The 15,250-nt window shown below is 41.8% G+C and overlaps 1 protein-coding gene across 3 annotated transcripts in view; it reads left to right on the forward strand.

Moving 5' to 3' along the window:
- The window catches only part of SULT4A1 (sulfotransferase family 4A member 1), a 44,062-nt gene extending 39,845 nt beyond the window's left edge, over nt 1-4,217 (forward strand). For 2 of the 3 annotated variants that reach the window (XM_038388014.2, XM_038388015.2), the window contains exon 7: nt 2,478-4,217. In XM_038388014.2, coding sequence (XP_038243942.1) covers nt 2,478-2,590 — 113 coding nt within the window. In that variant the 3' untranslated portion in view covers nt 2,591-4,217. Of the gene's footprint in view, nt 1-265; nt 398-2,477 lie in introns of all 3 variants that reach the window. The other variant, XR_006281821.1, reaches the window with a different exon arrangement.
- The last annotated feature ends 11,033 nt before the right edge of the window (nt 4,218-15,250 follow it).

A 15,250-nucleotide genomic window follows, 5' to 3' on the forward strand; every position in this document is an offset into this window, starting at 1 on the left:
GTTTCCTGCGCACCACTGTCTCCTTCCCTCAAGGCGTGCTGGAAACTGCATCTGCCAGGAACCCTCTAGACACGTCCGTCCTCTCCCCCACCCCCCCCCCACCCCCGCCAGGAGAGTAACCACATCAGGTCTCCTGTGTGTGTTGCAGAATTCCTCCAGGAGTAACCACAGTTTACTGTAATTTGTTCCAAATATTTTTAATTTATCAACTATGTTTACCTTATTATTTTGCTTTATTTTGGTCCTTTAATTTTTTTTCTTTTAGCACATTGATCTTTACTCTGAAGAAAACCCTGAGCTGCTGTGAAAGCAGAGCGTTTTGATTAGCTATATTACTTATATTTGCTTCATATCACATCATAAATTACACGGTTGCATGATTCAAATGATAAACCAGGTGGGTAACTTTTTGACAAGCTATCAGTCTATATGGTTGAGAAACAGATGCTAGTAAAATACACTATAGTACATTCCATTTATAAAACTTGTAATTTGTACTTAAGGTATCATTAGAGAGATTCAGGAATAACAAGGTTCTTCAATTTTCTTTTTGAAACAAAGGAAGAATCCTTTTTTATTACCTAAAGGATAATGTATGATTTTATGTTGCACAGTGTACTGTATTTGTCCCATATGTGTTGCTAGAGCACAACTGAAATCAATACCTGACTTTTATGACTGCAAGAATGTTTTTATTAATAGTACTCACTACCCTGTTTGACACAGGAAAGCTAGTACCAGCATTTATTTGTCAAAAACTGTCAGATCAAGCATTTTCAGTCAATTTCAAAGCCTTGATCTTTGGGGATTTTTAAAAAAACCCCTCTAGTAGTTAGTTATATCTTCCGGGGTACTGGGAAAATTATTATTTCGCAGAATGACACTTGTCATGTATAATAACTAATTTAACTTCAAGTCACTATGTAGTTGGTGGGACACACATTGCAGACTTTTTGACAGCACTCACATATAATTATGTCCTTGGACCCAATTATAGAGCTACCATATATGAGCAACTTTCATTACATCAAGCAGGAGTTTCTGATATGCATCAAATGCATAATCAGGTCCTGTGTGTAATTTTTGGTCTCGTTAATGTGATTAAATTCTGTGATAGCACAGTCCTGACTCTCCTCCCTGTTACAGCAGTGTAACACCCTTGATTTTAATAGAGTTAATCTTCACTTAAACCTCTATAAGTGAGAGGAGAATTAATCTAAGGCCCAACACAGTGGATTAATTATATAATATATATAATTATATAATTAATATTTCAACATGATCTTCCTCCAGTTGATTTTGACTCAGTTAAAGTGGCATAAAGGACACAGTGGTGAATGAGGCCCAGAGTGTGTTACTGGCAACTTTGATGTTGTTTTCAGGTCATTTTATTAGTTGGCTTCAGTAGGAAAGTAAAAATATTTTATACAAGGAGCCAAATTTTCAAACATGGATGGCTAAATTATACCCACAGAAAATGTGCATATACTCATTATGCATGTACGATTCACGTTTATATGCACAATCTGAGTACCTGAATGCACCTTTTTGTAGGCATAATTTAGGTGAATTTAATATTCACTCATCTTTGAGAAATTGCCTCATTATATTTGTATAATCATAAACACCTTTTATACATCTCCTGAACATAAAATAAAGGCATTTAATGATCTTTATTGTTATTTTATTCTCTTTTGGGTGTATCCTTTCACCAATGCGTGATGAAGTTTCAGCAACCATGTAAATACATCCCTGTTTCAAAAGCGGATAATTCAACTACCATCGTTTGCAGTAAGATCTGAAATCCACAAAATTAAGTTACAGTAGAACCTCTATTTTATTAACACCAATCTTATGAACTAACAGTTATAAGAACCATTTTTCCTGACAGGAAGAAAAAATCACGTAACAAAAGTGGTGTTGATGAAAAACAGTGAACATCCTTTCACATTTCACTGTCTTCAGGGCATTGGAAATCCCTTTGTAGTGGTTTAAAGGACAAAGAGAAAGTGAGGCCGTGAACATTAATGCAGTGTGTGCACCGGACCTACTGTAATTTTGAGATGTTCAATTATGAACTCTTCAATCTCCAATTAGTTTTTAAAATTGGGGTTCTAATGTAATATTCAAAACAAATGTGGTACCTATTATTATTATTATTATTATTTAAAGGTATAGGGCCAAATCCTTTAAGGGGATGAATGCTTCTGGGATGAAATTCATCCCTGTGCAGATGGCCAGCACAAGGAATGTGGCACCTATTTTGAGGGCTTCAAAGGGATTTATTGGGATGTATAAATGAATCACACCTCCTGCAGAGGCTAAGCATCCCAAGTCTCATTGAAGTAAAAGTGAGTAGAGGTTGATCTGCAGTTGACAGGAGGTGCCTGGTATCACATCTGATCAGACACACTATTTTAGAAAAGTCTGTTCTGTCATGTCACCAGTCTGACTTGTGCTCTTTCTCTGTATTTCAGGACGAGTTGGGCTATGGAAAGACATCTTCACTGTGTCAATGAATGAGAAATTTGATTTAGTTTATAAGCAGAAGATGGGAAAGTGTGACCTCACATTTGACTTTTATTTATAAAAAAAATGCATGCATACAATATCCAAATATTAGCTAGAAGTGCTTTATGCATTCGTTTATTACCTGCTGGACAAACTACTGTAGCTATTATGTGTAACATGACTTAAAAACAAACAAAATCTAAGTAAACCATAGGAAACACTATTATTCTTGATCCTAAACAGCTGTTTATCCTTCAACATTTTAATCTTTTGTCAACATGCAAGAATTTCATAGATAATACAAGAATATTCAGCTGTTATGGAATGTATTATATAAGTATAAGGTATGTATCATATATGCAACTAGAATGTACACTTTTTCAGCCCCACATTGATTATTTAATGTATTTTATAGAAGCTTTTCACTGGAAACCTAAATAAAATTCAGTAAACCAAATAAAAAATTATTTCAGAAGGAAATCAGTAAAAGGTCAAACCAAACCGTATGCTAGAATGATCTCAGGGGTTAGCTATCACATTTATTTTTATAGTTGGAATGTCAGACAAAACAATCCTATCTCAAATTAATAAGGATAAAGATGGGGGTTTCCTTTAATGTCCGCACTTCCATTATTTGTATCATTTCTGAGTGGATACCATTCACTGGCATACTTTGCAAGACAAACTTAACTGTGGTTGTCACTCTGCGCACACATGCTCTTATGTCTGATATGAGGTGGCTGTATTCAGAGTGAATGAAATTCATCTCTGTGAAGAGGACGGGCTATCATAAGGGCCTGTTCACCCCCTTAAGTCTCACTCAAGCCCTCAGCATAGGGTCTAAGTGAGTTGTAAGTGGTGCATGGGGCTTGTGCTGGGCCTATGGTTAGGAGTCAGTTTCTCCCAGGGTTTCTGTGATACGTGCTGGTCTTCCGCACAGGTCTGATTTTCACCCATTGAGAATGATCCTCTTTGGTAACGAGCGCCTTCTGCTGGATTGTGAGCACCCTCAAGTTTCATTGAAATCATGGGAGTTGAGGGAACTTAGTATTTTTGGCACTTTTAGAGCCATTCAGACATAAGCTGAAGATGGATGTACATGCTGGTACAAATACGTAAATGAACTAGCGGGTCTTGAAGAAGAGATTTTAAGGATGCTCCAGCAGATGGGACTATTACACAAGCAATGGTATTTATGCAGAATACAGTTGCAGTAATTGACTGTCAGCCATTAATAGTCTGATTTATAAGCAGGATTAGAGTTTATTTTTTCTAAGTCTTTTTATTTTGCTGATTTGCCTGTGGGTAGTTACATACTTAACCTGGTGCAGGCTACCATAATAATGAGATTCTACAGAATTATCGTACCTTCGATCCTTTAGTTAATTACATCTATATTTTTAGGTTCTCAGCTGCAGGAGGCCCATTTTGCTAGCCCTATAGTATATCTCACCAAAAACTGTGAGGAAGGACTAGCAGATTTTAGTATTTTGCTTCTGTTGGAAAATAACCTGTCAATGCAGGAATTGGCAAGTGATGTGGCATGATGTGGCTTGACAGCACCTTTCCTTGTATATTTGTGAGTGAAACTGCTTTCAGTGAAATTTTATTTCTATTTTTATATTTTTAGTACTGTATGACTATTAAGCACTACACATTATACTTCTGTGCTTGCTTGCCTATTTAATAAAGACATGTTCCATGCATGGAGGTTTGGTCATTTGTTTCATTAACATATGCAGGCTGAAAAGTGTCTTCTTTTTGAGTTAATTTTGCCCTTGTCAAGTATCAAAAAGCCAGATGTGCACACAAAATAGCTCCTGCATGTTATAGTTTTGCCTTCAGGACTGGGAACAAGGTGAGTCACTCATGACTACACCTACTCTTGCGTACATCATGACCCTTTCTCCCCTTATTAGTTGAAATTCATCCTTGTGCAGAGAGCTAGTTCAAGGCTCATGCCCACCTAAGTCTCACCTAAGCTCTGGTTTAAGGAATTGGGGCTAAATCCACAAAGGGACTTAGGCATTACATTGCTCAGTGTTGCAATGCCTAACTGTAAGGCACCTTGCCACACAGTGGAATTCACAGCCCTGAGTTAGGTGTACAATTCGTGTGATGAAACATGCACCTGAGAATGGGAAACACGAAAGCCAGCAAGCTGTGCCTGGAACTAGCCAATAGCAAATACTGAGAAGGGTGGGGCTAAACTTCACCCTTCTCAGGGATGTAGGCATTTAAGTTTGGGCTGGATGGAGGCACCTGTCACCATTTGGGATTCTCAGCCATGAACCCTCTCCTGGAATTAGGCACCTACAGCATTTCTTGCAAGAAATGCAGCAGCACATGCCTAATGGCTAAGGTTAAGATTTTGTCATGGAGATGATGGATTCAGTGACTTTCCAAGACCTCCATCACATTTTCAGCTTCAACCCCATGCCCTGGGGTGGCGGGGCTGGAGTTGTCAGCCACTGGGGCCTGTGGGGCCCTGGAGCTCTGAGCCACTGGTCCCTGAGCTCTGAACCACCACAGACAGCAGGGGCTGGAGCTGTCAGTCTTAACCTAATGCCAAATAAAATGCCAAAATCTCAACCTAATGCCATATAAAATGGTGACAGACTGGAGGTGCCACTTCCTAACCCCTTCTAACTGTTAGCCCTATGGTTTTTGCTATCAGCTGGGCCACAGAAGACTAGTGTTCAATTCCCCCTTCTGCCTTATGTAAGGAAGTAATTCGAACTTGGGTTTTCCATGTCTCAGGTGAATACCCTGACCCCTGGACTGTAGAGTGAGACTCACTCTCTCTGGCCCAATGCATATTTAATTATTGATATCCATGGAACAACTTCAGCATGACAGTTTGAGACAGATTCACTCCAGAGTCCTTCTATGGGTCAGACCTGATCCAAATGGGTACATTACATAGGCCTTGTTGTGGCCCTCTGAATTTCTCCCCATAGAGAATGCCTTACTGAGATGACTATAATCACTGAAAACAGAACAGAGAGAAGGAAAGAGGAGGGGACATTAGACAATTCATATGAAATGTTCTTGACAATCATTAAATAATTAAAACTATCTTTTTCTGTTGAAATAACATTTTACTAGCGTGGAATAGCAATTGGAACTCAGTTTTGATGAGTTTTGTTGTAGCTAATTACTCAGCTCAGATGCCATTTAATGTCAGGATTCTGCAGAATACAAGAGGAAGAGCTGGATGGCACATGCTGTTAATTGCAATGAAATTAAAAATGGGCTGTTAACACACACAGAGGCTACTGTGTTTGTTACCCATGCCCTATGAGGTGCTGAACACAATGAGAACTGAAGGCACTCTGTATTTCATAGAACCAGTCCCTTGATGTGCAGACATGCATTAGGTATTACTCCCATAGGCCTTGATTCATCCGGGTATAATTCTCAAAGCGAGAAGGCTCAAGTAGAAGAGAAAGCACGACAAGCATGGATTCATGGTTAGTGGAGGTGAAGGCTCCGGGTTCCATTCTCAGCTGTCACAGGGGGCCATGAAAAATGATGGAACTTGGAGCCACCCTGAGGCAGCTTTAAATTCTGACAGGGATTGAGGCAGCCCCCAGAGAGCCGCTGGGGGCTGTGCTACGTGCTGCTCCAGCACACCTGAGGATCCAGCCCCCTTCATCTAACCCTGCTCACAACAGGTTTAATCAATAGGGTGTTTAAACTGCCAGCAGCCTGCCTAAACTAAAGCGCCCAACAGTGCTAACATCCTGGATCCGAGAGCATATTAGCACTGGTGAGAAATTTTGGCAAAATATCCCTTGCGTAGGAAAGGCTTACATGGCCAGGGAGTGTACTTTGTTAAGTAGGAGGAAGACAGAAAAGGAAGCTAATGAGAAATCACTAAATATTCTTACTCTAGTGATCGCAGCCTTTTTTGTGGGCTAATAATATGAGCGAGGTTACAGGAGCTCAATAGTTGAGACTATAATGATAAAGATTTATATGCTTGGCTCATTATTATCATCAACCACTCAGATTCTTCCCTCATCCGCACCAATGTTAAAAATAGCTCCACTTAATAGCCATAAGTAAAGATTTTGGAGGAAGGCTTTAAATAATAGCCCTACCCTCTCTGCTGAAAGGGGAAAGGCTAAAAAAAGACACATCAGCATTTAAAACAAAAAACCCAACAGTGACCATTAATGTAAAAGGCAGTGCTCATATATCATGAGAGGTAAGCTGTTGCTGGGGACACAGAGCAGAGATGTTATAAATAGTAGTACTGCACTCTTCACTATTGTACTTTCTCCTACTCAATAATGCACCCAATTGCTTTAAGGTAGAATGCAGAGACTGGTGACCTCTAGTGGTCAAATCACAAGTGTACATAGATGTAAGGTAGTGTTCACTTGATGCAATGTAGATGATGCAAAGCAAAAGGCACACAACTAACTTCACATACTGCAAGAAAGGACATCTGGATATGCTGGTTGTATATTAGCGGACAAGGAAGAGGGAGTTTAAGAATGAGAGAATCTCTATATCACAGCGTGCCTGGCCCCTGTACATGAAGCAGATCCAGTGCCACTGTACCAGACCAAGGGCTCTCATTGAGCCAACTAAGAGGGCAGGGCGTGTGAGAGGGAGAGAGACCTGGTAAATCATCTGCATGAGTGAGAGTTGAAAAGGGAGGGGGCAGGTGTGTGGGTGACTGACCATTACCAGAGTCAGGAAATAGTATCTGACTAATGGGGGAAGGAGGAAGACAGGAGAACAGCCAGAGGAATTTAGTGTCAGGTATCCCTAAGCCAGAGTGCCAGGCCTGGAGAGGGGGAGTTGCCTGCTCATTTTTAAGCCAGAGCCCAGGGCTGAAGATGGCTGAAGGCAGGGGAGCAGTGGAGGGGTTTATCTTCTGACATCTCCATACTGGCAAACTGGAACCAGGGCAACACTGAGGGGGCCAGGAGGAGAAAGAGATGCGCCCCTAGTGAGGATGATCTCTTAGCAGAGAGGCTGGGAAGAAAGGTGCTGCACTCCAGCTGGAAGGGCTGGGGTAGCTATCCTGGCAGAAGACGGACAAAAAGTCTCCATGTGACAGAAGGTGCCAGTGTGTGATGTGTTGGGTGTTGAGGGATGAAATATCTTGCAATTTTAATGACTACTTCTGTTGAGAGTAACAAATGGACTATGTGTTGGGACTTACATTTTGGACCACTTGTGGAATGTTTCTGTAATAAACCAGCCCCAAGAAGGTGTACTATGGAGGCGAGAGTCTGACGTAGAGACCTTGGGTTACCTCAGTGGGAAAACTAAGGCAGGTGCACCTGGTGTACCATAGCTGGTTGCAGGAGGGTGCTCTGGGTGGGCCCACAGGATGACACTCCTGTAGAATTGTGTCCTCAGGTGTGCAAGGTTTGGCCACATTTAAAGAGAGGAGTATGTGATGGGTCCCCCCAGGGGTGCCATCTGTAACTGGGGTACAGCTGAGCCCTCTGTCTTACCAATTTGGGTTCCCTCTCCCAGTGTGACATTGTGACAAGCTGCAAAGCCCTCCAAGCTTGCACTCATACCAACATCCACAGGCAGGGACCCACCCAGCTGTGTTCATGAATGTTCTGCCAGCCACTGCATGAACCAACAATAAAGAGGCTCCAGCCAAAACACCCCCAGCCTAGCACCCCAGAGCTGTACCGTCCTGCCCCAGTCAAAAGCTCTATTAGTATGAATTTATTACCCAGTCTGCCCTTCCCCCCAATGCATTGGTGAATATGGGGTGCAGAGGGTCACAGGGTAATGTTCATTTTACCAACAGTGAGAAGGGGCCATCAGGATACTCACCTAATCTTTTTTCCAATAGGGGAAGAGACAGCAATGCTGATTCTCCAGTCTGTCTATGCTTAGAGCTTTGTGTGGATACAGAATTTGTATCTGCATCTGATCCGCAATCCACAAAAATGATCCGTGGATATAAAGCAGATATCTGTATATTTGCTGGGCTCTATCTATGCTAAAGACCTCTCTTCAAAGTCTTTTTTTAAACAGTTAATGTACTAAGATAAGTTCTGCATTCAAACTGAAAAACATCTGCTTACTTATACAAGTACCCTTTCTCCCAAACAAGGCCTAGGACTACAATGATTTATGTGGGAAAAGATACTTACTGTAAAAATTGCTCTAAGCACGCAAGCCAAAACCTCCTCTGTGAAACAATGTGATGACATAAGAACATAAGAATGGCCATACTGGGTCAGACCAAAGGTCCATCCAGCCCAGTATCCTGTCTACCGACAGTGGCCAATGCCAGGAGCCCCAGAGGGAGTGAACCTAACAGCTAATGATCAAGTGATCTCTCCCTGCCATCCATCTCCACCCTCTGACAAACAGAGGCTAGGGACACCATTCCTTACGCATTCTGGCTAATAGCCATTAATGGACTTAACCTCCACGAATTTATCCAGTTCTTTTTTAAACCCTGTTATAGTCCTAGCCTTCACAACCTCCTCAGGCAAGAAGTTCCATAGGTTGACTGTGCGCTAAGTGAAGAAGAACTTCCTTTTATTTGTTTTAAACCTGCTACCCATTAATTTCATTTGGTGGCCCCAAGTTCTTATATTATGAGAACAAGTAAATAACTTTTCCTTATTCACTTTCTCCACACCACTCATGATTTTATATACCTCTATCATATCCCCCCTTAGTCTCCTCTTTTCCAAGCTGAAAAGTCCTAGCCTCTTTGATCTCTCCTCATATGGGACCCGTTCCAAACCCCTAATTTTTTAGTTGCCCTTTTCTGAACCTTTTCTAATGCCAGTATATCTTTTTTGAGATGAGGGGACCACATCTGTTTGCAGTATTCAAGATGTGGGCATACCAAGGATTTATATAAGGGCAAGAAGATATTCTCCGTCTTATTCTCGATTCCTTTTTTAATGATTCCTAACATCCTGTTTGCTTTTTTGACTGTTGCTGCACACTGCGTGGACATCTTCAGAGAACTATCCACGATGACTCCAAGATCTTTCTCCTGATTAGTTGTAGCTAAATTAGACGTCATCATATTGTATGTATAGTTGGGATTATTTTTTCCAATGTGCATTACTTTACATTTATCCACATAAAATTTCATTTTCCATTTTGTTGCTCAATCACTTAGTTTTGTGAGATCTTTTTGAAGTTCTTCACAGTCTGCTTTGATCTTAACTACCTTGAGCAGTTTAGTATCGTCTGCAAACTTTGCCACCTCACTGTTTATCCCTTTCTCCAGATCATTTATGAATAAGTTGAATAGGACTGGTCTGAGGACTGACCCTTGGGGAACACCACTAGTTACATCTCTCCATTCTGAAAATTTACCATTTATTCCTACCTATTCTCTGTCTTTTAACCAGTTCTCAATCCATGAAAGGATCTTCCCTCTTATCCCATGACAACTTAATTTACATAAGAGCCTTTGGTGAGGGACCTTGTCAAAGGCTTTCTGTAAATCTAAGTACACTATGTCCTCTGGATCCCCCTTGTCCACATGTTTGTTGACCACCTCAAAGAACTCTAATAGATTAGTAAGACATGATCTCCCTTTACAGATACCATGTTGACTTTTGCCCAACAATTTATGTTCTTCTATGTGTCTGACAATTTTATTCTTTACTATTGTTTCAACTAATTTGCCCGGTACTGACGTTAGACTTACCGGTCTGTAATTGCTAGGATCACCTCTAGAGCCCTTCTTAAATATTGGCATTATGTTAGTTATCTTCCAGTCACTGGGTACAGTAGCTGATTTAAAGGACAGGCTACAAACCATAGTTAATAGTTCCGCAATTTCACATTTGACTTCTTTCAGAACTCTTGGGTGAATGCCATCTGGTCCCAGCGACTTGTTACTGTTAAGTTTCTCAATTAATTCCAAAACCTCCTCTAGTGACACTTCAAACTGTGACAATTCCTCAGATTTGTCACCTACAAAGGATAGCTCAGGTTTGGGCATCTCCATAACATCCTCAGCCATGAAGACTGAAGCAAAGAATTCATTTAGTTTCTCTACGATGACTTTATCGTCTTTAAGTGCTCCTTTTGTATCTCGATCGTCCAGGGGCCCCTCTGATTGTTTAGCAGGCTTCCTGCTTCTGATGTACTTAAAAAACATTTTATTATTACCTTTTGAGTTTTTGGCTAGCTGTTCTTCAAACTCCTTTTTGGCTTTTCTTATTACATTTTTACATTTAATTTGGCAGTGTTTATGCTCCTTTCTATTTACCTCACTAGGATTTGACTTCCACGTTTTAAAAGATGCCTTTTATCTCTCACTGCTTCTTTTACATGGTTGTTAAGTCACGGTGGCTCTTTTTTAGTTCTTTTATGGATGTTTTTTAATTTGGGGTATACATTTAAGTTGAACCTCTATTATGGTATCTTCAAAAAGTGTCCATGCAGCTTGCAGGGATTTTACTCTAGTCACTGTACCTTTTAATTTCTGTTTAACTAACCTCCTCATTTTTGCATAGTTCCCCTTTCTGAAATTAAATGCCACAGTGTTGGCTCTTGAGGTGTTCTCCTCACCACAGGAATGTTATTATATTATGGTCACTATTTCCAAGCGGTCCTATTATAGTTACCTCTTGGACCAGATCCTGCGCTCCACTCAGGACTAGACTGAGAGTTGCCTCTCCCCTTGTGGGTTCCTGTACCAGCTGCTCCAAGAAGCAGTCATTTAAAGTATCTAGAAATTTTGTCTCTGCATTTCGTCCTGAGGTGATATGTATCCAGTCAATATAGGGATAATTGAAATCCCCTCTATTATTGAGTTCTTTATTTTGATAGCCTCTCTAATCTCCCTTAGCATTTCATCGTCATTATCACTGTCCTGGTCAGGTGGTCGATAATAGATCCATTCTGTTATATTCTTATTAGAGCATGGAATTACTATCCATAGAGATTCTATGGAACATGTGGATTCATTTAAGATTTTTATTTCATTTGATTCTACATTTTCTTTCACATATAGTGCCACTCACCCCTCCCCCGTCCCCCCGCACGACCTGTTCTGTCCTTCCGATATATTTTGTACCCCGGAATGATTGTGTCCCATTGATTGTCCTCAGTCCACCAGGTTTCTGTGATGCCTATTATATCAATATCCTCCTCTAACACAAGGCTCTCTAGTTCACCCATCTTATTATTTAGACTTCTAGCATTTGTGTACAAGCACCTTAAAAACTTGTCACTGTTTATTTGTCTGCCCTTTTCTGATGTGCCAGATTCTTTATGTGAATGTTTCTCGTCTGATCTGGCTCATACTTTATCCTCTTCCATCCCCTCCTCCTGACTAAAACCTAGAGAATCTCTATCAATAGACTCTCCTCTAAGAAAAGTCTCTGTCCAATCCAAGTGCGCCTCTGCAGCAATTGGCTTTCCCCCAGCTCTTAGTTTAAAAACTGCTCTGCAACCTTTTTAATGTTAAGTGCTAGCAGTCTGTATCCACTTTGGTTTAGGTGGAGCCCATCGTTCCTGTATCGGCTCCCCCATCCCAAAAGTTTTCCCAGTTCCTAATAAATCTAAACTCTTCCTCTCTACAGCATTGTCTCATCCACGTATTGAGACTCTGAACCTCTGCCTGCCTACCTGGCCCTGCGCGTGGAAATGGAAGCATTTCTGAGAATGCCACCATAGCAGTTCTGGATTTCAGTCTCTTTCCTAGCAGCCTAAATTTGGCCTCCAGGATGTCTCTCCTACCCTTCCCTATGTCAATGGTACCTACATGTACCATGACCACCGGCTCCTCCCCAGCACTACACATAAATCTATCTAGATGCCTTAAGAGATCCTCAACCTTCACACCAGGCAGGCAAGTCACCATATGGTTCTCCCGTTCATCACAAACCCAGCTATCTATAAAAAGAAAAGGAGGACTTGTGGCACTTTAGAGACTAACAAATTTATTTGAGCATAAGCTTTCGTGAGCTACAACGTCCAATGAAGTGAGCTGTAGCTCACGAAAGCTTATGCTCAAATAAATTTGTTAGACTCTAAGGTGCCACAAGTCCTCCTTTTCTTTTTGCAGATACCGGCTGCTACTCTGAAACCAGCTATCTATGTTTCTAATGATTGAATCTTCCATTACTAACACCTGCCTTTTCCTAATGACTGGAGTTCCCTCCCCCGGAGAGGTAACCTCAGTGCGAGAGGATATCCCAACATCATCTGGAAGGAGGGTCCCAACTATGGGAAGGTTTCCCTATGTTCCCATTGACTGCTCTCCTTCTCTGGGCCTTTCATCCTCCTTAACAGCGCAGGGGCTGTCTGACCGGAGATGGGACAAATCTACAGTATCCCGGAAAGCCTCATCAACATACATCTCTGCCTGCCTTAGCTCCTCCAGTTCCGCCACCCTGGCCTCCAAAGCCCGTACATGGTCTCTGAGGGCCAGGGGCTCCTTGAACCGAATGCACACATACGCCACCCGCCCACAGGGTAGGTAATCATACATGCTACACTGAGTGCAATAAACAGGATAGCCCCCACTCTGCTGCTGGGCTTCTGCCTGCATTTTCTCCTACAGCTACCTAAGTTAATGATAGGGGTTTTGTTTAAATTAAGAAGTTTTGATTATAGTTTAGTTTAAACGTTTTCAAGAATGGTAAGTGTACCTCGCCTCCTTCCCACTCCAATTCCCTCTCGAAACTCCCTGTTAGCGGCCCCTGTTCGCAAAGGTCCCTGGTCACTTGCTCACTGCTTTATAAAGTCCTGGCCTTCTTGATAGCCCCGACCCCTGACTAAGACGACGTACCATCTTAAAGCATAAAAGTGAAACTGCAAAAAATGGGCTCTGGTTTCAGGAAAGAAAAATCAAAGGAAAGCCAAAATACTTCATGTTCTGTCCTGGAAAAATAACTTGGAAACCTATAAAAAACCAAAATAAACTCTGATGATAGAAATCCCTATCACACCCATGTGGCCATTTATAATCACTTCCATGGATGCCTGAGATCTACAGCACCCATCTGGAAATAGTTAGGGGGTGTGGTCTTCATCTAAGAATGCAAGAGGTTAAAAAAAACCCCACTGTAATTGCCCAGATTCTGTGACCCTGAAGTACAGATACCACCACTGTCTAGCACTGCATGGCTCCTAATCTACCCCAGAAATAGTACTTGCTTTGGCTAGAACCACCCATTCAAGACCTAATCTCAGTGTAAGGTACCACAACTTTTGTTTTTCTCCTGCCTGCGCAGCGTGGTGTATATTAATTCTCACAGCTTGTTTTTAGAGTAGAATTACCCTCCCCCCACCTTTTGTAGTAAAAAGGGAGCATATGGCTCAGCCTCCCCTTGACGGGTGAAATTCATGCTGGTGCAGAGAGTTGTGTACCAACGTGAGTCCCGCTTAAACCCTCTCCACTCCACGGAGTGCAGTACCATTGGAGCTGTGCTGCCTGGACTTCACTCCTAAGTAGCTGCAGCCAGTCCCCCCAGGAAGGAAGATTTCATTGGGTGGAGACGGCCTGGGAACGGGTTATATTATTTTGTAAAAAGTTACTGTTTTGGCTGGGTGTGTGGGTGTGTTTTGAGGCAAGAACAGCTAACCACTAAAGGTGCGGTGTGTAGCTCCTCCCAGCTGGGCAGGACCTAGTCTCGGGAAGTAACTGTAATGAAGTTGCGATGTGTGCTGTCTGCCCTGGGGGAGACAGTGAAAGTGTTTATGCCAACAACAGAGCAGTAAGAGGAGAGCTGCCTCTGTATCTGCTGCCAATGCAATCAATAGGTATGGCTCTGTTGTTAAACTGAGCTTGTTGTTATTGTGGGGATTCTAGCAGGTTGTGCTAACCCACCAAGCAGGAAACCTTGATGGTATGCAGCAACTATTTTTTGGTGGAGCCTGAGACCGGCAGAAGTTGCTCTGTGGAAAACACCCAAACAAGAGTTGTGAGATCCACTTGTAGAGGAGGTTGGTCAATATGTATGGATACAGAGGGAATGAGGTCTTCTTGTCTAGGAGACCTTGGATAGTAGAGAGGATAGGGGGAGAGACAGGTTCATGTGCTGTAGGGAACGGAATAGCGTAAAAACTGTCCTTGTAAAATGGGATTCAATCCCTGCTGCAGAAAGAAATTATTTGTGATAGCATGCAAGGTGCAGAAGCAATTGTAATGCAGTAGTGATAGGCAAGAACAGGGTTACTCAAGCTTTGTGACAATGAGGGCCAAAGTGGCTATAGCCAGGAGCCAAATGGCTGTATCTAATGGCATCTTCATATACTTAAAAAAAAATTAAATGCAGATGCATATAACGAGGCAGGCAAGCAAATTCCCTAGCAGCAGCACCTCCATTCCATTGGTCTGTCTGATGGAGGTGGTATTGAAGCATTTTCTGCAGACAGGCTGAATCTACAGTCACCATCTCTGTGACATACTGTGCCTTTGCCAATTCTGAACATAATACTCACACTTGGATAATCATAACCCAGTTGGCATAACAGTGTGCTAAGACTGCAGGCCTCATGGTCCTTACAGCTGCTTCCTCATAACTGTGAAAAAGAGTCATCCATAATATATGTGAAAGCTAAGAACTCCCTGTGAGTGAACCAGCTGGGCTAAAATAAGAACCAACCCAAAGCTTTTAGTCTATGAGCTCTTACGGAGACGGACTTTATTTTATTTGTGTCTGCATAAGGCCAAACCCACTGGTACATAACAAATACATGAAAATATATTAAATAATATAACAACAATGAACCACCTCTGCCCAAAACTTGACCTGAAACA

This window comes from Dermochelys coriacea, chromosome 1 (assembly GCF_009764565.3).
Source record: "Dermochelys coriacea isolate rDerCor1 chromosome 1, rDerCor1.pri.v4, whole genome shotgun sequence".
In the NCBI taxonomy this organism is placed as follows: Eukaryota; Metazoa; Chordata; order Testudines; family Dermochelyidae; genus Dermochelys; species Dermochelys coriacea.